The sequence below is a fragment of the Lonchura striata genome, chromosome 1A (genome assembly GCF_050655825.1).
Source record: "Lonchura striata isolate lonStrDom1 chromosome 1A, ASM5065582v1, whole genome shotgun sequence".
Lineage (NCBI taxonomy): Eukaryota > Metazoa > Chordata > Aves > Passeriformes > Estrildidae > Lonchura > Lonchura striata.
Window position 1 is genome coordinate 22,206,745 of NC_140741.1, and position 26,245 is coordinate 22,232,989.

Below are 26,245 nucleotides of genomic sequence, written 5' to 3' on the forward strand. Positions count from 1 at the left end.
ACTTGTTTCATCAAGTTCATATGCACACAGGATACAATAAGAAGATGATTTGGTGCAGTCATGAATTTAGATTTAATAGTTTGATAAGTAGAGAACTTTACAGATAATTTCAAGGTGCTAATCTAACATTGCTGTACCTTTAATCTTTTGGCATTCTGGAGAGCGTAAAAAACAAAAGCTGAACTGCTTTAATATCACAGAGTAGTCATGGAGAAAAATTTTCTCCATCAGAGCAGCTTTTAAATAAATTATTACTTTTTTTTTCCCCTTTGTTGAGGAAAAATAATGTAAGATGGATTTAAACAGAAGTGAATTTACTAAATGTCCTGCATGTTTCTCTCTTGTTAATTAGTAACAGTCAAACACTCTTGTTCTGCAGACAGTGACTACAAAGAAAAGGATAAAGAGCTTGAGAAATATTCTAGAGCTGAAATAATTAGGCAATTTATCATTCAGGGTAATTGGACTTGTACAAAGCAGCATTATTTACTATAGGTTTCCATTTCTTCTAACTGGTTGTGAAAAATACAGCTACATTGATTGGGAAAAGTTCTTAATGCTTTCTTTTTCCAATATGCATTGTGCCAGGGATGTTCAGTTCAAAGTGTGGTGTTCCTCCCAGTGATTTCTTTTCCCTCAGTGATCTTCAGAAGCAGCCTTCAGCTTCTAAAACCTCAAACCAAAATTAGATTAAAGTGCCCAGTATGGGGTCAGAAATGGGAGGGAAAGAGAGAGAGAGAGGGGTTTCCACCGGGGAATTTTCACTTAACAAATGAAAGCCTTTGCTTTGTTTCAAAGAAAAGATTGCAAAGTGGAGGTACATCTTAATCACATCGGTAGCCAGCTGAGATGTTTATGCTAATTTCCAAAGGTATGTAAGTATAGGAATTGGGGGGTCCAAAACTCCTGCCTCTTTAATGTGAAAAACACAAGCATTTAAGCACCACCAGCAGATAGCTCTGATGTTGTTTCAGCATCAGGGAAGATGGGGGAGTAGTCACAAGGGGTTACTTGAATTTCACTGCACAATTTTCAGGCTGTATGAATGCCCCTTCACCCAAAGGTGAGTTTTTTCCACTGTTTTTCTAAGGAGGAGGGCACAGCTACTCTTTTGCAGTTTGTTGAACTACAGCACTCTCCCAGCTTTGCACTGTTCCCTTCCACTCTAGAAAAGTACATCTTTCACAACCAGCTTTTCTTGTGATGTATGTTCCAGAAATGTTCAAGCTCCTTGGATTTTACCACCAAAGTCTCTGAACGTGTTGCACCAAGGCTGAGTTTCTACCAGACCCCTGGGGTAGTCCAGGGTATCACATCCTGCTCCAGCATATCTTGCTTTGAGCTGTGGGTACTTTGTGGTGCTGGCATCCCAGTGTTCAGATGCATGTCATCAGGCTTCAGGGTAAGGAAATCATATTGTGGGAGAAGTTATTATTTAGAAGTGGTCTTGCTCAACATGCCTGGTAGAAACCAGCCAGCAGAACTCCCTGCTGGGAGGACCACTCACTGGGGAAATAAGATAATGTTTAGAAGCATTTTACTCCCTGCCTGTGATAAATTCACAATTATGCACTGCCAGGCTGTCTTAGGTGGGTGCTGAAAACATGCTTTAAGTGGCACAGCTTGACACCAGTTGCATGGGTATCTTCAGATAGTGTCACAGGTTGTGTTGTGCGGATTTTCCCCAACAGCTCGTTATTTTAAAACTTTTGTATGTGTTTGATGCCTTCTGTAATAAGAAAGTCATGGCTACCAGCAATTTCTTATGGAAACTTGAGGAGCAAGAAATAGTAGTTACCTAAAATACTGCCTGTTGCCTGAGCAAGCTCAATGTGAGACAAAATGCACAATCTGAGTGCAAACTGGGCGTGCTTGATCCCTTGCCAAAAGAGTGTTTAAACTCCCATACTGAAAGGTGCACCTCTGTGGATGTGGCCATGTTGTCAGCTGAGAAAGATGCCAACATTTGTCAGATTTTGTGCCATGTCGTAATTTGCTGGCTGTTTACATTGCTCACCTGGGGTGAGCTGAGCAGCCAGCTGAAATTTCAGGGCCTTTGGGTTCTTTGGATTAGAGCCAAATATCTTTGAAGTGACCCTACTTGTTTACAAGAACTCTGCACACTCTCCTTTTGCCCATCCCAGCAGGAACTGAGCAGCAGGACGTGGCTCCTGCGCTCACAGCTCCATGGAGCAGCGTGGACTGTGGCAGTCCCTCGCCAAAATGTGTTTGCTATACTGAGATGGTGCCTGGTGCTTTTTTTCTCCCTTGTTTTCCTTTTCTGATTGTTTTACTTCTTCCCCTGAACACACAGCTCTGTGCAGAGTGCTACCTTGACAAACCACTCTGCCCACAGGTGCTGTGCAAAACCTTGCTGGTGATTTTGCACGGCAACAGTCGCCTGTGACTTTGCACAGGGGCTGTCACCTTCCTGACCAGTCCCTCTGGATAAATATAACAAGCAGATAAGCTCCATTACAGAATCAAGTGGTTGCTTTACTCTACAGGTTTCAACAATGTTTAACCTGAGCAGCAACTGTCACACAACTGATTTTCTTTTCTTTAATTTTGGTAAGCTGGTGCCACTTTAGCACAGCAGACTTGTGACAGCAGGAGCAAAGATATCATATCTTTTCTAAATAGTCTAGGATATTTTAGCACTTTTGATTTTTTAACATCCAAATGGTGCATAAATACTAACCTCTAAAAGCACCTACAAGTTCTGTAATATTAATGGTCCTGTTTCTTCAGGAGGCACAGACAATTTAAAAGTTGTGGTGTTGGCATGGGAAATAGAGAACTCATAGAACAGTATTTGCATTTTCTGGTGAACTTACACCCCACTAGAAATCCTTTGCAAGATCATCTGGTGTTTCCCCCATGGATTTAAGTGAAAATACAGTGATTTTCATCAGAGATCCAAAACACAAAAGTCATCAGATCAGATCACAAATTGAAGGATGTACATGCATCACCCTCTGCAAAGTCAGAAATGCAAACTTTTTTAAAGAGTGCTTTGTGTACTTCTTACTAAGCACATTCTTCTTCATTGTGCAGTGGGGGAAAAATGGTACTGTCTATTAATTCATTAAATTATACATTTTAAGCTTAGGAATTTGCTATTGGGCAGTCTAATCTTGTGTACAACCAAAGACACAGGACTTCTTTGTATTAATTAATCAGTGTATCTGTTTAAAAAACAAACAAACCCAAACCCCTCCTAGTTGTTTTAATTAGGTGGCATAAAATGTCTTTCCTGACTTGAAAATGAAGGATCCCAAGAAGAACAAGAGAAACAAAATGCTTTAGTAATCTTTTCAATTTTTCTTGTTCCATTGTTGCAAGATCTGATGTTCTAAAAATGTTGGGCAAAACACTGTTTAACATATAATTTTCATATGACTTTGGAGGTTTCTACCTTTTGCTCTAATTAAAGATATAAATCCTACAAACTGTATCCAGGGTAACTGCAAAGCCAGATTCTCAGTTTACATTTATGCTCTCTTTCCTGTTGCTGAAACAGGAACGGACCATCAAGGTACATCAGCCTCATCGTTCACCTGCAGCAGGGGTAACATCACCTCATTTATGCTGGTATGTTCTACTAAAGAGGGCTTGCAGCTGTGGTATGGCCTGTTTCTGCTGCCCTGGTAGAACCTTAGTGAAACTGAGAATCAGGCTCCAAAACCACACCTCTTTGTTCTCACAGTCCAGTTGTTTGAAGGAAAGGAGCAATACTCATCATGTTGGCTAGGAGCATAAAGGGAAACCAGTAATTCAAAAAATGCTAAGAGAAAGACAAAACAAAACATAACACACTTCATTAAGTTTTCCTACTGTACTAATGGGAAGAGCGTGGATGTTTTCTTCATGATGTGTACTGAATTTACCATAAGAGCAATCCATGCAAAATAATAACTTTTCTGATAGAAGTTAAAGATGGAGTGGAGAAAATTTTTTTAATGCTTTTTTTGTTCACATCACCTCCTTTCATAATATCTTTTGGGCTGAAGTAGGAACCTTGACAGAGGAATGTAGATAATGTGATTAAATTTTGGATCTTACCAGAGGTAAGGTTCACCTTGTGATGTAGAGGTGCCTGCCATTTAGAAATCTGCTAAGAATTGACCCACTGCCTTGGGAGAAGGTTGTTTTGGTTCAGAGCCTGAGACCAGAGTTGTGCTTTTGCAATCAATCAGGAGGCTGCTGTTGCTGGGCTCAGAGTTGCAGTTGTGCCATCAGCCCCAGAGGACCAGCTGCTCTGCTTCAAATTTGGGCTGGTACTGAGGGGGAGTGAGAGGCACAGTAAACACACAGAGTAGCAGTAAATGACAAGAGGATATGATATGTAACATTAGCCAGGCTCACTTTTTGCTTAGGTTGTGGAATGGTCTTTTAAATCAATCTTTTATTATCAGTGGAGCTTTAGCAGTGCACTTAAATGAGAGAACAATGCAAGGACACAGAGACTTGGTGCTAAGCGAACCTCTTGCTTTCTTTCCTAGCTCTGATTTTACAAGAAAAACCATAGATAGATCCAGGCCAAAACAGTCAGGTGTGAAATTTTTTAATGTTTGGTGACCTTTGGAATTGGGCTCTGTTTTGGTCCCCACTGGTGCTCATGTGTTCATCTCACCATCAGTCTTGACATCCTACATAAAAATAACTGGGAATATGTCATGCCCTCTTATGCAAATCTTTCTGGCAAAAATTTCTTGTGAATTTACCAGAGTTTTGTTTAATCTCTTCTCCCAAGTTAATTATCCATCTCCTAAATAATAATTAGGATATCGCCTGTAAACCACAGTATATAACCTGCTAGTGTTTTCTTGTATTAAAAAACTGTGTGTTCCTAAAATTATTTATGTTTTTAAAATTTATTTATATATTTTTTAGAAGTTGGACAGTATGTGTGCCTGCTTTCAGAAGTTCTCCTGGGGGTTTTTAACATCCTTTGGAAGAATGTGGGTATTAGAATTTCATAGAGCATTCTAAAAGCAATTTTCCAACAGTGTGAAATCTTACTGAGCTTATCTTACAGACCTGGTTTTGCTCAGTGTGCCCTTAAGGTTTCCAGTGTTGTAGTTGTTGCAGTTAAGTGTTTCTAAGCATTGCTAGATCTTTTTACTGATATATTTATTCTCTGTTTCTATAGTTCTATAAATGCACAAAGAGAAATTAGACAGGAAGTGTCACTTAAGTTGGGGGTTAAGGTTTTGTTTTGTAGGAAAACATTGTTACCAGATATTTTATCAAGTCAAAGCTAATGGCCATAGTGGTTGCTTGAAACTGAATAGAAGTCTGAATACTGTCCTTTGCATTTTTAGCATTTCAGGTTAAGGAAATAATAATTTTAATCCCACTTACACTCAGACTTTGCAGAGAAATGTGGTAGCCATGAGACCCTTGCGGATATGCAAATTTTAAGCAGTGAGTGCACTGACAAATGCTATCAAGCCCTCATGTGCATCTTTATGCATCTAAATATATGTACACTTGTATATCCTTCAACACTGGACGATGCTATGAGATGATAATTATAGACCAGGTCATTTTGGCAGTACATTTTTTTTTTTAAAAAAAGCTTTTGGGAGAACAAGTTTAATTACAATTAGTTGTCCAAAGAGTACAACTCTTTAGTGGCTCAGTACATCTTGTCTCCTTATCCAAATCTGCATTTGTGTCAGCAATGCAGTAATCAAACCAAGGTATGGGATTTTAAGTCTTCATTTTTGCACTGCAAGAGGCAAACAGAGAATGAAACAAGCTCACATCACCAGCTGGAGCGAGCAGGGTTCTCCACTGTGCTGAGAGATACTAGACTGAATGCTGGTCCAACCAGTGAACGCTAGAGATCTTAACTGGACCTGTTTGAGTTTACTGCAGGTGGCAAAGCTGTAGAAAATGGATTTTACAGGGTGAGGCAGGAAACAGATCTCTAACCTAAAAGTCAAGCAGGGCTTGTAGTCAGCCTGGATTTGGGGCAGGGAGAAGAGGAACCACCAAAGGAACACTCAAAGCTGTTAACATGCAGTTAAACCCACAGCAGTGGTAGAGCTGGACAATCACTAGTTAAAGGTAGTTAATTATTTAAGAAAAAAATTATGAAGCATAAAATATTAAAACTGCCTGTGCCTGATGCATGCCATTGCCACAATGGCACGTGCACCTGGGTTTTAAATTCTTGCCTGTGTACTACATTTTTCTTTTGAAGTAAAGGTATTTTTTTACTAATGATGAGATAATATTATTTGTCAAACATTTATAATAAACAAAACACGGGCGAGAAACTTTGCTATTTACTTCCTCCAGAGGGGATTATGTCTGCTTCTTTTAAAGTGAAAATAATTTACAAGGCTTCTTAGCTCTCTCGCAAATGAATAACTCACTAAGTGTTGCGATAATTGTGCAGAGAACCCGTTATGGTAACACAGTGTAGCTACAAAGTGACTGGGAAATTGGTGCCTTGAGTCTGAAATTAGCTGTTGCAGTTACCAGGCGTCATTCCAGATTAGCTGCGCCTGTCTCGCGGGCAGCACCTCGGGAGCCGCGCGGGTGGCTCACAGGGACCCACCGTTCCCCTCGCTGAGGAGCTGGCCTGGCGGAGATGGCTTCACTCAGAAAAAAAGACGAAATAAAAATCAGACTGTGCTGAGCAGTTCAGCCCTGAGACGAGGTCTGCTGGAGAACCAGCTCGTTGGAAACCTCAGCAGAAAATAAAACCTGCCTCCTGCAAAAGCTTGGGGATGGTGTGAGGCAGCTCACATACTCAGTGACAATTCTCGAGTACCTGGCACCCGCCTGAACTCGCTGTCGACATCTGTACACCTGCTCGTAGCAGGCAGAAGGCAACATTTCTCTGACTGTACCTAAAAATGGCATTTCTCACAAAAAAGAAAAAAAAAAGACTGCTGGTTGCGGTAGCTTTGCCAAAAGCCATTTACATGCTGGCTGCTTAAAGATCCATCTGCAGTGTTGATCGCCTGACACCAGTTCACTTCCTGTCCTAAATTGCTGAAAAATCCCAGTGCATAAAACACTGGCGCCCTGCTCTTTTTATTCCATCCGTGACCTTCTTCCTCCCCAACTCTGCTCTGTGCCCTGTTGTCTCACTTTCCTGTGTCCTGCCCTTCTGGGTGCCTGTGATAGAGCTGGGTTGGCTGAGACCTCAGGACCTGGCCCTGCAGACACCAAAGCTGGCCCTTCCCTGCTTCTCTGCCCTGCCATTTATAGTCACATTTCTGTTGTCATCATCTGAAATCCTCACCCCTAATTGGGAACCTTTGCTGGATATGCATGAGTAGTTTGAGTCACCTTGGGGAGCAGGGCTATGTGGGTGTGGAGGCACATGTTTTGAAAGTGCACTGAGATCCTTCAGGGTATAAGCTTTATAAATGACTGATATTATAAATCCTGACTGCCTGATGGCAGGCACTAGAGTGGAACATTTTGTCATCAGTGCTTATTATCTCAAGATTCTTAATTAGTTTCATTGATAATTTTGTCTCACTTGAATGTTTTGAATGATTAAATATTTCAGTGCTTCTTTAGTGGCAAGTCTCTGTGTTGTGTACGGCAGGACATGGTGCTGATTCCAGACAGTCAGTGGTGCTCACTCTTCCTTTTGCAACCCCTCATGGGAGCTCCTCCCTGGGGCGGAGGTTGGCTCTCATCATGGCCAGTTACAGAACTCTGAGATGGGTGATTTGGGGGTACCAGAAGGGGGAACAGTGGCAATACCTAGTTTTTCCTCTCAGCTTAGAATGCGGTATTTTTCCTCCACTGCCTAGTCCACTGTTCAGGTGTCCCAGCTGAATGCACAGGAGTCATTTGCCCTATTCCTGCAGAGAAAGATATTTCAGCTAGATGGGTTTCCCAGGTTTAAAGAATTATACCTGGAGGAGGCTGCCTGCAGTTTTCCTTCCATCTCCTTCACACTTGTGCTGATGGCAGCAGGTTCCTGTGCTGTGGCTGTGGATCAGTGAGTCCCCCTTTTTCTTTTGCTGTGCACATCCTCAGTTCATGCCCACCCTCCTGGTCAGGGTGAGATGTGCCTCAGCATCTGCTGGGGGCCAGGCATATGTCTGTGAGGCGGGTGTGCAAACACACAGCACAGCCAGGAGAGCCCGGGCAATGTGCTAATCCCTTGAAACACCTAACATAGCTTATTTCTAAGATAAAACTTGTCCTGAATCAAGGATTTTCAACATAGTATGTGGCATGTTTAGTTCATATAAAAGGAACAAAGAAAAATTAAACCAAAGCACCAAAACCCTCTAAAATGCCATGTCTCATAACTATTTACTTAAGCCATAGACCTGAATGCTGAATGTGTGTTGTAAATTAATGGTATAACTATTCAATTTGCTTCAAAGACAATTTGGCTCTTTGCCTTGAGACTTGTGAGAAGATAATGTTTTAACCTGTGGTTGGGAGGTACAGTACATTCATATCATTAATCAGATTATTGTTTTCATTTCTATTTATTTTTCTTTTTAGACCAAGTTGTAGGGTTTTTCAGATCCTTGTTTCTTAAATGTTTCCCATGTAATTAAACTCCAGTGGCATCTCCTCCTGCTGGGATTCAGGTTAGGGACAGATCTTTAGGAAGCACAAAACAAATAATGTGAAACCTTGTTAGAAAGTTTGCCAGAGAATTGGCTCTACTTAATTTACAAGCTGATAGTTTTGAAAATTTTCCCTTTTTCCTTTTATGAATTGCTTTCTAGAAATTGTTAATTAGTCATTTAAACATCGTGGGGGAGGAAGAAGCCTGTGAATCTTTTGTAGCTCTTACTCTGCTTGTGGGCTGAAAGTTCACATGTCAAGAAGCACTCAAACCCTGGCTTTTACTTAAAATAATTTGACAAGGAAGGCTGCACCCTTACAGTGTTGAGGATGAAAGGCTCTGAGAGCAATGGCAGGTGCAGTGGATGGATACTTGAGCCCTCGCCATGCTGGTGTGACTGTGACCTGTCCCTTGGGGAGCTCCCCAGGCTGAGGATGTGGAGCAGCTCCTTTCCCAGCTGGGTCAGAGCTCCTTTCCCTCCATGCAGGCCTGTGAGCACAGACTTGTGCTGCTCCTGTCTACGAGGCTATTCCCATGTTGTACCTCAGCTCCCTCCAGCTGCCAAAATAAAATAAAATATGAGACCTACCTCTCAGTTCTGGGGGTATAAATATGGAATAACCTTGTCAGCTCAGGGGTTTACTGTGCTTTAGCCAGAAGGAGAATCTGTCCCCAGGTAATGCTTGACTAATGGCTATTGAAGGAAAAAGTGAAGTGATAAGAGTTTGGGATCAGTGCCTAGTGAGCTAATATCTATATTGCAAAACAAACTGTGGCATAACTTGGACTGCCTTTGGTGATCCTCCTGCCTTAGGATTTAAAATGTTCTCTTTGGAATCAGGAAAAGACCTAATGCTCCAGGATATATTTCTCACCTGCCTGATATAATACTGCTTTCACTTTCTATATACTCTTGCAACAATGAAATGAGTGTCCTCACTTCTTGGTTGGCCACGCCTCCTGCTTGGATGCTGATGTGGATGGTGGAGCAGATCTCTCATCCTGGTAGAAGAGAAGAATGTTGTCATGCTCTCCTCATAGGGCAGCGACTGCATTTGCTGACACCTGAGGTGGAAAGTAAGTTATCTTTTAGTAATCCTTTGGTAGGTGGGGGTGAGAGAAGCAGTACGAAGAGATTTTTTAATACCAGCTAGGGAAAAGTGTACAGCATGTGATGTAATGGCTAGGAACAGTAGTGAGTCAAAAGCATTTTTAGTGGTTTATGTATTAACTCTCCTAACTTGCTTTTTTTGCACTTTTTTTATCTATACCAATTGCTTTAGCATCTGGGTGAGGCTATACACGTGATTCCCACACTGTTGCACTGTAAACAGTGTAGAAGTCATTGCTGCCCCTTCTTCCCTGTTATCCTCACTTCCACTTGTAGTGTACCTCATTTATGCTCCTTCTGTACCTCATTTATGCTCCCTGTTGTATTTTTGATCTCACCATGACCCTTCATCCATGAAGGTGCTGGGCTCTGATCTGCTCCCAGTTTGGTGAGGAAGCTTTCTATATGTCAGTCACATGTGACATCAGAATGATTACATAGGAGAATAAGGAAAAAATTAGAATGTTCCCCTAATTACTGTGATCTGAAATCACACTCTCTCCAGAGACCACACATAATTTACAGAAAATAAGTACCCAACTTCAGTATGGATAGAACAGTCCAGTCTGTACATCTGTTTGCTGCTATTAGGAGTATTAGTTTTCAAGAGCAATCCATTATACTGTGAAGTACCTTACTTTGTTAGACAAACAAGAAAACCCACACTTTTAATTTCCTGAAGCTTTTAATGGCATCACAGGATACAGGTACTTGAGATGCTGATACCTACAGCAGAGGGATGGAATGGCCTTAGCTTCTTCTTGCTGCTGGCCTGAAACCAGCAAAAACAGAGCTGAGCCATTTTAAGAGGATTTTGCCAGTAAGGACATTTTTTGTAAGCACATCAGGTGCATGCACTTGGGCAATAAAGGCTATAGAAGGGAGAGAGGTCTGTGCTTTGAGTGCTCTGGATTCTCTATAACTGTGTGTTAAATTCAAAATAGCAGTCTGAAGAGTACCTTCATCAGCAGAGACTGATAAAGGGGAGAATAAAGCGTTGTGGGAATTGACTGAGGCTCTGTCACCTCCTAGCTACAGTATGTGGGGGCCGGGGAGGCTTCAGCATTGGCTGAAGTACAGCAGGAGAAAAGAGCAGCAGCAAGCCGGGGAGCCGTCTGCCCACCTCGCTGTGCAGCCAGAGATAAATTGCTGCAGCAAAATTGTGAGCAGTGTCTTGTAAAGAAAACAGAGGAGCTGCTCAGAGGTTGAGGAAGATGAGCTGTTTTTTAGGGCTGTCTGGAGCAGAGTAAGTTCAGGGTATTCTGACATGTTCCAGCTGCAGCAAATCTGCAAAATGGGGGCAAGCAGGCTCATCCACAGCCAGACAATTATTATAATTTTATTATAAGTGGCTATACTTAATGAATTGTCCCTTTCTCTTTGTGTACAGACTGTTTTTGTGGCATGTGCATGGTGTGGGGATGTTTCTGTGCACATGAAGTGGTGAAGCCAGGGTTTGCTGCCATGCTTCTGCATCTTCTCTAATGATTGCTGTAAATTTGCCTCTTCCCTTTTTCAACTATGCAGCCAGCACTGAAATAAAATGTTCTTTGTGAAGAGAATATTGAAGAGCAGAAGGGAAAAAAGAGGGCATGGGTGTGCTTAATAAAAAAAGATTCTCTGCACTATCGCAGGTGCAGTTGATGCTGTTTAGAGCAGTCACTCATTTCACTCCAAATAAATAGTAATGACTGTTTCCTGTGACTGTGCTGTGAATCATACTCAGTCCATGCAGGGGAGTAGAAAATAAAGCTGCATGCAATCCACATGAGATGATGGCTCTTGTAATATTCAGCAGTTGGGCCTGGTTAGAAGCGTTTCATTATCTCAGAATTAAGAGAGAGCTTCCTGCTGTTGCAAAAGCTTGTTTATTCTTCTGCCTTCCCTCCCTTCTCTCCCTCCCTTCTTCCTTTCTTTAACATCTACCCCCTCTTCCTTTCTCCCATCTCTGAAACGTTGGCTTAATGTTTCTGAGCCGAATTGCAAGGTCAAATTAGAGACAGTGGCCCTGGATGTACATTAGTAGTTTATAGCATGATTTTTGGCTTAATAGGAGGGTGCTTGAATTTTCTTTTGCCCTCTTCTTATTTTCTTAGCTTGTACTCAATATTTATCAGGAAGAAGCAGAAGAAGTTGACCTTCTTTCCCATTTCTAGTGAACTACAGAGGTTTTTTCCTTATCCTTGGCTTGCTCCAAAGTGAATCACTGGAAGTCTCAGTGAACCACAGTTGCTGCTGTTACCTTAAGACACAGCAGAGCCACCTGTAGCAAACAGGGGCTCTGTGAGTGCAGATCTGTTTGTGCTTTAGCTGGATGTTAGAGGTGAGCCAGCAAATGCATGAAGATTTCCTTCTTGACTGGAGGGATGAGCCAGAACTCCTTGCCTAGACCCTTCAGGAGGAGGGCAGCAGCAGAGCCTGCTGCTCAGGCCTCCCCATCTCTGCAGAGCAGCAGTGCGGGGTGAGTGTGAGGCTCATTGAAGCCACATCACGAGCTGCCTTTGTAATTGGTGAATTACAAAGTGCTGGGGAAGGACACCACTGCTTCAGAAGCTGAGGAGGATGAGACACACACCAGTTCCCAAACTCAGTGTATGTATGTATTTAGAATAAGCGTGGGTAATGTGTTCCTGTGTGCTGTGCCTCACTGCAGTCAGGGTTTCTGGGGCACCCCACTTGTGTGTGTCAGTTCCAGTCAGCAGAAGCACACAGCTGGGCAGTTGAAGGTCCATCTCAAACCAGGTGTGATTCATAAAGCATCTTATCTCAGGAAGAGCTCAGATTCAGGTTTTCACAACTGGATGATGGCTTTGATTCCTATGGGTAAAGGAGGCCCCTCCAACATGGCTCTGCTGTGCTTAGTGACCAGCACATTTGAAACTGAGTGGGTGCAGCCAGGGTCTTTAAAGGTATCCCATTCCAGCTCATAGCTGGAGTGATGGAGGGACCTGTGTGATCCTTCCTGGCTCCTCTCCAGCAAGTTCTGAAGCTGAAGCAAGAGGTGTGATGCCTAAGGACATGGACTTACATGGACAGTGCCCTCCTGGAGGGTGAATCTGTGAATACTAATGAATTCATTAGACCTCCTAAAGCATCTCTGTTTCAATAGTGTTTGCCTCAGCAGCAGTCAGGATGGTTAAAAGGCAATTGCAGGCACTGAAATACGTAGCAAAACTATTATCAGAAGATGTCATTTTTCGTAAATGTCAGTATGTAGATTTTTTATGGAGATATGGTGACAGGTAGTGAATAATTTAACATAAATTTACATAATATAGTGCAGCTGTTAATTTATGGCCATATTAGACTACAAGGTTATGTATCTAATGGCTTTTGGTCTCCTCTTTTTTTTCTTTTTTAAAAGTTAAAACTTTCCCTAAATTGTCCCACTTTACTCATAATTCATGAGATACCTGTCTTCCCTCCCCCGTGCCATACAGGAGGCTGTGCGCTTCATACCCTTTTTGCAGCCATGTGATTCACAGCAAACTCGTTCCCATCTCCTACCTCAATCATTTCAATTCAGTGTATCCCTGTTCTTATTCAAAGCAGGTCTGTGAGGGTCAAGAAGTGCTGTTGCTACTGGATGATTTGTGTTTCTCAAGGCTGAGCTCTTGGACATAGCTGGAGACATGCATTCCTTCCTCTTGCTGGAAAAGCTGGAGATGTGCAGCCAAAGCATTCTGCTTCATAGGTCAAGGTCTCCACCTGCCTTCCCTTTCCAAGCCAGTCAGAGGAGCTGGCTTCCACTCAGTGCTTGGCATCTGCCATTGAGAATAGATTTTTTTTTCCAAATATTTGCTTGGTAGCTTTCCATGGTACAAATATTGGCCTAAATTTTAGAGAGGTGTCCATGTGGGATGCTAGAACAGAGATGAGGTTTTTTATTAGGTTTGTGTGACAAGGTTTTGGTAGTGGAGGGGACTACAGGGGTGGCTTCTGTAAGAAGCTTCTGGAAGCTCCCCCATGTACAACAGAACCAATGTCAGCTGGCTCCAAGATAGATCCAGTGCTGGCCAATTCTGAATCCATTGGCATTGATAGTAGTGCCTCTGGGATAACCAAGTTAAGACGGGGGGCGAAAAAAACCTGTACAATAGAAACAGTAGTCAGACAAAAGGAGTGAGAATATGGAGAGAAATAGCTCTGCAGACAGCCAGGTCAGTGAAGAATGAGAGCGAGGAAGTGTCCAGGCAGAAGAGCAGAGACTCCCCTGCAGCCTGTGGTGAAGATGATGGTGAGGTAGCTGTGCCCCTGCAGCCTGTGGAAGTCCATGGGGGAGCAGAAACCCATGTGTAGCCTGTGGAAGCCTGTGCCAGAGCAGGTAGATGTGCCCAAAGGAGGCTGTGACCTAGGGAAAGCCTGAGCTAGAGCAGGATCCTGGGCAGGATCCATGGAGAAAGGAGCTTACACTGGAGCAGGTCTGCTGGCAGGACTTGTGACCCCATAAGGGACCCACACTGGAACAACCTGTTCCTGAAGGACTGCACCCATGGAAGGAACTTACGTTGGAGCAGTTCATCAAGAACCACAGCCCGTGGGAAGGACTCACTTTGGAGAATTCCATGTAGAATTGTCTCCCATGGGAGGGAGCCCATGCAGGAGGAGGGGAAGAGTGTGAGAGTCCTCCTCCTGAGGAGAAAGGAGCAGCAGGAACAACGTGTGATGAATCAACTGTACCCCTCCCTCCTCATCCCCCTGCACAGCTGGGAAGGAGGTGGAGGTAGGGAGCTCCAGAGTATTAAGCCCAGGAAGAAGTGAGGGATGGGGGAAGGTGTTTTTAAAATTTGGTTTTACTTCTCATTATCCTACTCTTCTTTGATTAGTGTTAAATTCAATTCATTTTCCCTAGCCTGTGATGGTAATTGCTGAGTGATTCTCCTGTCCTTATCTTGATCCAACAGCCTTTCCTTATATTTCCCTCCCCATCTAGTGGAAGAATGGAATGATAGAGAAGCTTTGGGTGGACACCTGGCATCCAGATGGGCTTAAGCCACCAGGGAATTGAATCTAGAGGGGTTGTCAGGGCATAAGTGGTGGCGGGGGCTCTCGGAGTACTTGATCTCTGGATCAAGTATTTATGGACCATGCTGCTAATTTCAAGCTGTTCTGAAGCTCCATCCTGCTGCAATTTTACCCAGGTGATGTCCAGCTTGTAGGGCAGAGCAAGAAAGGTATGATCCTAACTGTACTTGATTTCTCTGAAAGTTTTCCCCATTTAGGCACTCAGATGAGACTCAGGCTTTCAGGAGAGCTTTGTGCATTGAGCACACAGTGATACCAGTATGCCCTTTGAGTCTCAGATCTTTGGCTGCCAGTTTCAGGACATCTAGGTGACCTCTCTTTGGAAACCCTCTGCAGAAATAAAGCCCCCTGAGTGCCCAGGGCAAACACAGATCATAGTACAAACATGAAATTCCAAACTGAGGAATTAGGATTAGAAGTCAGTGTTCCTAATTAGAGCAGAGGTCCTTCTTGTAAGGCAAGTAAGTTTTCATCCAATTTATTGTGACTATTACTTGAAATATTTAAAAAATGTTCAGCTACAGCTTTCCTCCCCTCCACACACCTCCACCATGGAGGAAGCATGATTCATATCCAAAAGATACGTTGGCACCAGTGTGTATTAGAATAAGGTTAAACCGTGTGCAGTTCTACACATAAACTTTTTGCGGAAGGTAATTAGGCCAAAGGGTAGATATTTGTCTTTTTGTCCACTGTAATGGAGGAAAGGGTTTTTGGTTTTTTGTTTGTTTGTTTTCTGCAGAGAATAATAATAATCAGCTATTTTTTTTTCAAATGTTATACATTGTGTCCAGTTACACACCCCCTCTAGAACTGCAGCATACACCCTTTCTTATTTGCAAGCCTGTGTTGTCGTGGAGGTGGGTGGAAAGACTGCTTGTTCCATTTCTGCCTTGTTCCTGCCTTCATTGTCGTGTCCTTCTGGGGACTTTTGGGCATTGGAAAATCCTGCGCCATTTACCTCAGGGGCTATGTCAATTCTGCATGGAATCACAAAAAAAGTAATGTCCTTTGCCAAGACAGGTAAAGCCAGCCCTAAGAGCAGTGTGGCCACTGTTTGTTTCTCTGTACAGTACTCTGGGAAGTGGTTGGTGTTTAAAAAAACAAGTGTCATTGTGCTCTACTGTCTTGCAGAGGAGGGGAAAGCAAAGAAAACATTTTTTTGCATACAACAGGGTAGTTCATGTTCTCTAAATTGAAATATTGTTCTTTTAGTTTCAAATCTCCAGCAGACACTGGCTTCTTATCTCCCCTCTTCCAACCAAGAAACCAGTTGCCCCATTTTGCCAAGGTGGTTTTCCATATGTTTTTTTTCCTCATGAAATAAGAAGCATCGTGTGCTCTGTTGCCTCTCCGAGACTGAAGTATTACACCCATGGCCTGTCCCCCAGGCTCTGTGCAGAGGTAAATTGTGCCAGTGGAGCTCCTCAGACCTTCTCTTGGAGCTCACCAAGCATAGTGATAGCAAGGGAATGCCTATTGGCCTCTCTGGGAAAGGGTCTCAGTTAAATCCTCGGTATGTTCCTAATTGCTCCATCCTGCTGTCCCACCTCTGGTTTGAGCTTCTCAGCACAACCACACAGCAGAGAGAGCTGTCTCTAAACAAGATATCCCTGCCCCCCAGCCCATTGTGTTTCCAAAACTCCCACTTCAATAATGAATTAGCTTGATTCATAGAAAAACAGGGGACCAAATGCCTACCTCTCTTCTCATGTTTCCCCAAGGCTTCCAGGAACGAAAGGAATTAGCACACAGACAGCTGATTTCCCTAGCACACCACAGAGATGTATTTAGTGTGGCCTTAACCTAGACTGGATTCCCACTGGACACCATACAAATGTTTAATAATTAATGTCTCTTTTTAAAAATCAAAGAGGGTGAAAAGAGGTTGATCTATCCCAGCGATTAACTGAAGAATGGTAATGGATTGAAGAAGCCTAAATTCCTCCTACCCTCTAGTATGTCTTGGCAGGAACAGTAAACAAGCCCCACATTTTTGGTACAGAGTTGCTCAGTGTTCCTGGAGCACTAATGGGAGTATTAAGTATAAGACATCTGTGAGTCACTGTGGTTCTCATTCAAGTCAAAAGCACAAATAGCACTTCTCATATATCCATGCTGTGTCAGTCAAAGATACTGCATTTCCTTTCCCCTCTGCCTCTAATAAACATCCGCCGACCTTAAGCTGCTATATACAGGAAACAGCCTGTTGGTTATTGTGTAAAACCGATAAGGTCCCCTGGGGTGCTTTATCTGTCTCTGTTGTGCGTATAAATTTAGATTCAGTCATTGTAGGTTTTGTTCTTTTACCCTTTTTCCTCTCCTCCTATTTTAATGCCTGCTAAGTAAACATGGCATGGTGGATAAGGGGATAAAGTAATTATCTAGCATAATAAGATCAACACTCAGAGACGTAAGATTCCATCAATACTCTTTGCCTTTCAGTTCTTTTGCCTGCATTTTTTTTGCAAATAATGGGTTTCTCTGTTTTGAAATGTATACCTGTTATTTTTTACAGTACCCTACTCATACCCCCATTTCATGCAATTGTAAACTGCAGCAGACCAGAGTGCCTGTCATTATGATTTTGCTCAGAGACATGATGGTATTTACAGCAATGCTGTATTTCCTCTCCATTTATGGCAGGCTGTGAAGGGTTCTTGCTCAGCACAGTGCTGTGAGATGGTAGCCAGAATTATCTTTTCATGTAATGCTCTCAGGAGCTGGAGTTCTTGGAGATGTAGAGTAATTAGCACTCTTACTTCCAGTGCTGGTTAAAGGTTTGGTGTTGGGAAGGTGGAGCTAAGGTTTGGATTTGTATTTAAGAGAGTCCTATCTTTTATTCCTTATCATTGGTACACAAGCCAAAAATACGACCAGGGGTCTTTCAAGGTGTCTCCAGCTTCTGGGTGTGATCTGTATGGTACAGTAATATTGTTCCTTTTGCCTGCAGTGTGCTCCATACTGAAAGCATGCTGGAGAGCTGAAGGATATGTCTGGATGCCGTAATCCTTTCTTACTCTGCAGCCTGTCAGGGGCTGTTTGAATTGAGTTGTCCTGAGGTGACTCAAGTTCTTTTTAAGATTCACTTACAGACTTCTGCTATCACTCATCTTCCATTCAGGAGCTGGTGAGCCTGATGCCCTGGAGTATGTCTTTTGTGTAATTCCTTCTTATGCAGCTCTGAGGTAAGCACATCTGGGTGTGTTTTATGCTCAGCTTGTAAAAGTACCACTATTTTGACAGGGTGCTGGACAGAGAAGATTCAGGACAGACATTTTACCAGCTACTTCTTAAAAGCTGAAGTGGTAGCTGGGGAGACAAACAGGCATTCATGCCTTGAAAAATCCCCTGCAATGTCCTCATTTAGTTGTCACTAGTTACACAACCCATGTGTGTGGTGAAATAACCATGAGAAAGGATTTGCTTAGCTTTTGGTTAGCTAAGTAACCATGGTCCAGACAACAGGACGAATTAATTACCTGAGCACTACTCTAGTTACTCAGGTGAATTTCATCTCTCACTGATCTTTCTGCTTCTGGTGTGGTTTGCATTACTCTTAGCTGACTCACAGCTGCCTCATCTGGTACATCCACAACAGTAGTGGCCTGAACTGCAGTATAGACTTTAAACTTGGTGTGGTTTTCAGAACAAAGGAGGTAGAATCAAATAGTCTTTAAAAATTGTGTGCTAAAAAAAATCCCCAAAACATTATTTTAGCACCTTTCCTTATTTCAGCTTCCCCAGGGCAAGGGCTACACCTGCTTTAATATTGAGAGACTTTGGAAATCTGACTGAACACAGGATCTTCAGGAAAAGGCCAGATAAATTCTTCACAGCACTAATACTTCACAGATTTCCCCAGCAAGGTGGTACTTGCATTTAGGCTTGCAAGGCAGTTGTTGGAGATCTTCCATAATGTTTGGATGAGGAATTTATCCAAGCCAGCCAGGGGTGAGGAACTTGCTCTGCTTTCTTCAAAGATGATTTTGTCATGAGTGTACATAAAAATGCATTAACACTTTTTGTCAGTAATGAACTTCCTTGTTCATTAGTTTTACATTGGCTGCTGTCAGTAGTAAGTACATTTTAATGAGGAAGAGAGCATTCTGAAATTGTGGAAACCTGGCACTCTTGGGTCCAATTCACAGCTCATTGAAGTCGGTGAACAGATAGACTCCCACTGAATTCATGTCCCATTCAGAGTGAGGGCAATTTACCCTGGCTGAGGACCTGTCCCAGTTTCCCCAGTGGCTACTCAAGTGTAAAGTGCAGCTGCTGCTGGCAGGTTTTGTTTCTTCCATTTAGAGTTCTGAATCCATTCTGCATTATTTTTTAAGGCAACAACACAGCAATTGAAGTCTTGTTCTACCTCCCCAAATTAAATAATTCTCTTACATCATTTACTTCCACTTGCTGGTTTGCTTTCATTTGACCTCCTAACCATGTCACACAGCATTAGCTTTGTAAATGCTGTCATGGACTTAGTTTGAAGGTTTGTGCCAGGTCAGTTGTAATTCCCTGTTTTTCTCTTGCATGCCAGAACAAGCAGAGAAATGTATATCATGGGTGCAAGCTCAAGTAAAATGAGCTTTGCTAATTTGAAGTGTTCTGTGCTGGTAAAATAAGTGAACAGGTTCTTGGCTACTGTCATATTTTAAATCTACTCTTTCACTTGTAATTCCCTCATACCTGCTTTGCACTCCTGTTTCTGATGTTTCTGATTTTAAAAAACACCTGTTTTTATAGAAAAAGCAAAACAAGTCTGTTGACTTTCCCAGTAAATAGTTCTGGGTAAAAATTCCACTTGTTGCTTTATGGAAAAATTACGGATGTGTTTTTAAAAGCCCGTTCTTCATTATTTCCTTCTCTTCTTAAATAACAATTGTACTTATTTTCATACAAGCCTTCTTTTCCTGCATGGTACATTTTAATAAATTACACATCCCTGCTGCATGGGAACCAGAGAGCAAAGCAGACTTCCTGAGGGAATGTCACTGCAATCCTTATTCCTGTGATTATTGCTACAGTACCACTGAGAATTTCCACCCTAGATCTGGATTTTATTGTAGTATATGATGTTCAAAAACCTGATAGGACATAGATTCATAAAAGCTTACAGTGTGTACTTAAACTGACAAAACAATGTGGATTTAAGATTGTGTATTGATGTTAGAGATGTTGACTCTTTTCCTAACACAGGAAAAGAAGATGGGTGGGCCATTGCTCTTCAGTAAATCAACACTGAACTGATTAGGACCCTCAACAAGTAATCAGATTTGCAGTGTGCCTTGAACAGATTTAGAAAGTTTTAGAAGTAGCAAGAAGGGAAAATACAATCTTAGATTTTTAGACTCCTTTCTTATGAAGTCAGGAAGAACACATGGGTCATCATAGCATGTGCCTTCATGAGAAAGCAGACACTCAGAATCTCATTTGAAAAGATCCACAAAGCTCCTTCTCCACACAGCACCAACATATTGTGGATCACTGATGTCCCAAGCCTTCATAAACAATTAGAAACCTCTATTAAAACATCACTAGCTGCAATTATAATGTATCACAGGAAGAAAGAAAGAGATCAAGATCTCAAGTCCTGGTAGTAGCAGGGCATTTGTTAAATAAACCTCATCTTTAATGATCAAAGCTGTTATTAGTACATTGGTGAGTACAGATATCTTTTTATGGTTTTAATTTTCACATTAACCTTTGAAAAGTGAGTGAAATCTTTCTACAGTGGAAAATTATATATTCACAGCTTACTAAATCAATGCAAGTCATAATAAGGGGGCCTTTTCTGAGTGCTAATTTTTCTGAAAATTTAATTTCCAGGATGCTCCCATTAGGCAGTGGTTGAATCTGCCATCACACAATCCAAAGTGACTTCCCCAAAGCCATCAGTTTATGCAAGGTTTCCTTTGGATTCCGATCGACAGCTGCTGCAAAGGATTCTTGCTTAAGTCTCCAGGCTCATGTGTGTTTTGGTTGCTCTTTTAGTACAGCCTTGACCTCCAAGGTCTTCAGATAGGAGCAGTGCACCTCACAGTTGGAGTATGTTCTCCTTAAGGATATTATATTGTGGCTTTTTTATATGAGTGGGTTGAACTTAATTTAGGGAGAGCAGGAGTAGAATGAAAGGGAAGTTTCCGTTTCCTAAGGGAAAATGAAATGAACTGTGCAATCTTAACAGTTTGGTTTAACTCCTGCCACAGTCTCTGACTTTCTCTGAAGAAAGTCCTTTGTCTACTGGCAGTGACTGCAGAGTAGTTTATAACTTACCATGCAGGGGCACATATAGGCTGTGCTGTGGGCAAAACCTTTTATGTTGTGGTGGGGAGGGTTTTCTCCTTTAAAAATGTCAAGTTTAATACAGTGATGCAAAGAAGCAGGGCCTCCATTAACCCTCCCCAACAAGGAATGATCCCAAGATCCTACTGGTTCTTTATTAAAGCAGTGGGGTTTCCCCATAAGGCATCATTTGTTATATTGCTTCCACCTTGTAAATTACTTTTTTTTTCCTTTTTTTTTTTTTTTTTAAATTATGCTCTGGGGAGATAAGGGGAGGGAAGGGACAAGGTGCACCTCTGAATTGGTGTTTAAGGGGTGTAGGGAAGAAAGGAGCATAGTGAAATACTTTCAATCCAAACATAGGGAATAGAGCAGGTTTGATAAGGAGAAATTGTCCTGCAGACAAAAGAATTTTAAGAGAGGTTTTGAGTCAACTGCATCAGGGTTATTTTTTCAGCCTGATTAAGTGCTTTTTTGAAAACCTATTGTGTTCACACCTTTATTTTCCATGAAGTTGATCCCCTCTTACATTCTTGGAAGGGATCACATCACTTTTTTCTTTCTTGACTACAGATAAAAAGCCAGTGATGCTTCGTGCTAAATGAATTAATAGCTTTTTTGCCAGTGATGAGATCTGTGGTGATGAATCTGACATTCCTCTTCCCTTTTACGAAAACACACTGAGGTTGTTGGGGTGCTTAAGGACTACTAAGAATGAGGACACTGATTAGCAAGCCAAAATGAAGGAATGGATGTCTTAAGAAAAATAATGCATGCAGCATCTGTAAGCCTGAAAACATTTTTGAACAGCTTCTTTAGCCAGTATCAGAGTCCCTTCATACCTCCTTTTGCAAGCAGAAATGAAAGCAACAGGGATAAAACCTAGCCAAGCTTTTAGCAACATCTGTCTTCATAAGATGTTGACATGTGTAAACATAGGCACTTCCTTTTTCCCTTCCTGGATACTATTAACGTCAATGTGATACAGTGATGTAAATGTCATATAAATCAATCCTTGTGCATCCATTGTTGATTGATTAGATGACAACTGTTCAGTATTTAGCTGGTATTTTTCCATTGATGCCATAATTTCAGCATCCAGGTTCCTTACAAAGTATAAATTATTTCACTGACCTCTATAGATGCCCAATTAAATTAATTTTTTCTGTATGTGTCACTGGTTTCAAAGGAGCTATGCTGATTTGCACCAGTTGAAACTCTGCCCCAAAGCCTCAGGCTCAGGGAGTTCACAATGGAGAGGGATATGTAGCCCAGAGGCAGAGATCTACCATTTTTGCTGAGGCAGGCTTTGATTTTAATGTATCAGGAAGGTTTTTGAGATCTTTTAACTAATTTTTAGAATCATAGTGTTGAAATAATGAAGTTTAACAGTCATATTCTTTCTTTCTTCATTGTCATTGAAAACAATGAATACTTGATCTTTGAAATCCTGCTAAGGCAGGTAAATTGTAATTAATCATGAGCCATTCATCAATAACTAATTATTCAATTATATTAAAGACAATCTTGTTTTCAGAGGATATCAATCATTAAATGAACAATTATTTATTTCTAATTCATAAGATCAACACTATTACTTCTGTAATTGCAAGTGTCATGAAATGGCCACAGCATAATAAAGCATACCTGCCATACAATCTCCATATTAAATCAGAATGTCATATTGACAGATACTGGGGTATTGCAAATAAATCACCTTTTACAGACACCTTTTTCCAATTGAAATAGCTGGGATTAAATGAGAAATAAGTTCTGTCTGTGTCCGAGTTAAGCCTGTTTGGAAAAGTCTAAAGAAGTGAGCTGTTAGTTAGCAGACTGGTAATTACAGATGTTTAAAAATAGATACTCGGCTATTTATGCTGTCTGAAGTATTAATAACTTTATTTACCACTGGAATAAAGCTCAGCTGTGAGAGCCAACCCCATATGACATTTCCATGTGGTACAAGAGGTGGCTCTAATATTTGTAACTGGTGAAGATTTCGCCAGCAAATTTTGTGGCAGATCTTGTGCTTGCATGTATGTACAAATAAAGCAATGGAGGTTTGAGAAAGAATTACTGTGCAAAACAAAAACATGCATATTATTCATTATGCAAATATTGTAAGCAAGATGAGAATAGTTTGTTGTTATATGCTGGCAAACAGGAATAAAAAAATCCCAAAAAAGTCTTGTAAAGGACCTTGTAAGGTTTTGCAGTGGGCCATGTTCAGGCTCAGGCCATGGTGCCATATGTTGTCTTTACGAGCTTGGAAGTGCCCAGGGAAAACCTTGCTGTGGGCTGCTCTGCAGGTCCTGCCTCCTTCCCACTGCTGTGGTGCCAGCTTGGGTGCTACCAGAGGCACTGTATCCCCTCAGTGGGAAAATGGGACTTACAAATGCAGCTTACAAAGATTTTACAGAAGGTTGTAAAGTTCTGGTGGTGTTGGACCTCCCCTTGCTTAGAGATAAGAGCCCACTCCATGGTTGGGAGTAAGAAATAGGATGAATCCATGCAGGATTATCAGCATTTAATGATTTGCAGGCTCAGGGGTTCATTCAGGTGAGAGGAACTTGCAGGTCTGAACCCCCAGAGCTCCGTTCCAGCTGTTCGGTGCCCACAGTGGCAGCCCCAGCGGCTCAGATAAAGAGGCCTCAAATGTCATCTGTTCAAAGGTTGGTGCCAATGATCTTTTAATTCCTCTATGAAATGGAAGTAGACATATTTATCAATATGTCTGCTTTGCTGCTGCAGCAAGGCAAGCTGTTTATATTATTAAAAGTTAGGTTTTTGAGTTCACAAAAGCAGTTTTTCCCTGTCTCGTTCAATATTTCTGTTGCAGCAGTTTCGGTCACTGAGCAGGATCCGTGTGTGTTGTTCATGGAGAGGGTTGAGAGAGCAGAAGAGAGGGCTGGAAAAGGGAGGAAAGGGGAAAGGGAGGGCTGACAATACCCATCACCCCAAACTGCCCTGCTTCAAGAACAAATAGCCAGATGCCATGTGGAGCAGCACTGTGCTTTCCAAAAGCCCTGCAGGACTGGTGTGCAGCACACTCTTCACTCTCTTTGAGGGTCCCTGCAGGACTTGGGGAGTTCAAACTTGCCATTTGGGTTTGAGTTATCAGAGCCAGTGGGCTCAGCAGCAGTGTAACCACTGGCAAAGACAGGACTGGGAGGCAGTAACTTCTTCTGTCCATCATGCTGTTTTCCAGCTGACATGAGATTTATCACATTGTTAATGAGGACTTAGTGCATTCTCTGGGCCACACTGCTGTAGTGGCAGGGGTTTGTCCTGGCCCCAGAGGCAGAGGGTGCTTCTGTCTAGTTCTGTCTAGTTTCTCACTCCCTGAAACTAATCAGAGCTAAAGCTCCCACAGAAAGAGCCTAGGTGGTTTGTGATGGGAAAAGACTGTCTGGCAGGACTGCAACTGTCCCTCCACTGACCTAGGGAGAGTCCCAGAGACCTCTGGCAGGAGGCCGGTCACACCCAGCCCTTCCTCCTGGCAGGAGGAAGGTGCCAGCAATGACCTTGAGTGGGAGCCTGCATGCAGCTCTGGCTGTAAGCTCCTGGCAGTCAAACTGTGATTGTACAGCTCCAGTGGGAAGAGAGTAAGATTTTGGGGGGGTAAACCCATGTGTCTCAAGTTTCTAGAGTATGTAAGAAGTCATGTAGCTGTAAAGTTAATGATTGCTGAGATGTCCCTTAGCTCTTTTCTCTACCCTGATGCATGTCACTTTGGTGCTGTCAGTGTATCAAAGAGCAACATGGCCTTTGCTTGTTAGATTGATATAGCAGCATGTATTTTAACTGCTTAATCAACAGAAGCTGTAGTGAGCTTTTCCCAGTAGCTGCACTCAGGTGGCATCTAAGTGATTAATCCTGAAAAAGAGAGATGGCTGCCCAGCAGAGTGGCAAGTCAGGACACAGACCCACCATTTCACTGCTCAGAGCTGGAGTGGGTGACAGAGACAGCGACATCTTCAGAGTCAGGAGGAGACATGGGCCAGGTTTTGAGCATGACTGCCATTCTTACCCTGTGCCAACTGGCACTTGGATCATCTGCAGAAGCATATGTTTGACCAGCCCCCCTGCCAGGGGAAGGTGGTACCTTGGGCTGGTTTAAGGGGAACGAATCAGGAAAGAGCACAGTGAGCAACAGAGTAATTTCCTTTGTCAGTAGGAGGGTTTTTTTTTTTTGTAAACTCCAAGCTGAAAATACTGTTACCTTTTGATTCAACTTTGGCATGCCCTCAGGTCTGACCATGGCATCCATGACTATAGAATCACAGAATTTATGTTGGAACAGACCTTTAAAGATCATCAAGTCCAACTGTAACCCTAACACTGCCAGGTACCACTAAGCCATGTCATTAAGTGCCACATCTGTTAAATATGTCCATGGATGGTAACTCAACCTCTTCCATGTCGAAACCAAGCATGTTCCAGTGCTTGATTTCCTCAGATGGACCATAGGAAGCATGCTGAGAGTCTTGGTGTTCTCCACCTCTGAACAGAAAGGGAAAGGGAAGTGGTAGTTGGCTAATGTTAATTGAGCTCCTTGTGTCTTTCTTAACTTCTGACTTGCTCTAAGACCACGGGCTGTTCGTGTGGTAAATGGAGCATGCTTATATTTATCTTAATGGTGTTTGAGATTCTCAGGTAAGGGGCATTAGGGAAGAGAATATATTATTACAATTTTAGTATATATCCTACGTTTTTGTGATATTGTGGAAAGTTCATGGCAGTATTTCAGCATCAGCCTACACAAATAGTATTTAGCAGTGGTATTTTCAGTCACGGGTGCCTAAAATTAGTCCCCTAACTCTATATTTAAGCACCTAAATAGGTGCTTAATTTTGTTAAAGGACCAACCACCAGCAGTCTCCACCAATGTGAAAGACAGCTTTACATGCTCAGTGCCTTTAACACACACAAAAAAAAAAAAATTATGATGGCTGTACCAATCTGGCATCTCATTCAAAGTTTGAATATGGTCTGTCATAGCTGATTTTGCATTCAGCATCCAACTGCAAAGAAACAATAGCTGAGTGTCAATGCAGTTTATGCAGTTATCAAAGACAGTTGGTGCTTCTTTGGGGCTTCTGCATATATCATCCACTCCAAGAAATACAATTCACATGTTTAGCAATCTTAATGTAAAAAATACTGTGCATTTTTGAATTAAGCCAGGCCCTGAAGTGTTTTCTGATTCTAGTAACACTTATCTTCCCCATCAAGGTGCACAGCAGAGA

General features: G+C 42.2%; 1 protein-coding gene across 9 annotated transcripts in view; it reads left to right on the top strand.

Annotated features, from left to right (window-relative positions):
* Nucleotides 1-26,245, top strand: part of TBXAS1 (thromboxane A synthase 1) — a 242,173-nt gene that overhangs the window by 187,882 nt on the left and 28,046 nt on the right. For 5 of the 9 annotated variants that reach the window (XM_085568338.1, XM_085568340.1, XM_085568342.1 and 2 more), the window contains 4 exons: nucleotides 1,217-1,402; nucleotides 3,524-3,594; nucleotides 4,506-4,555; nucleotides 4,897-4,964. The exons of the other annotated variants lie outside the window; for them this stretch is intronic. In XM_085568338.1, the coding sequence (XP_085424464.1) occupies nucleotides 1,217-1,402; nucleotides 3,524-3,594; nucleotides 4,506-4,555; nucleotides 4,897-4,964 (375 nt within the window). The remainder of the gene's footprint in view (nucleotides 1-1,216; nucleotides 1,403-3,523; nucleotides 3,595-4,505; nucleotides 4,556-4,896; nucleotides 4,965-26,245) is intronic. 9 annotated transcript variants of the gene reach the window in all.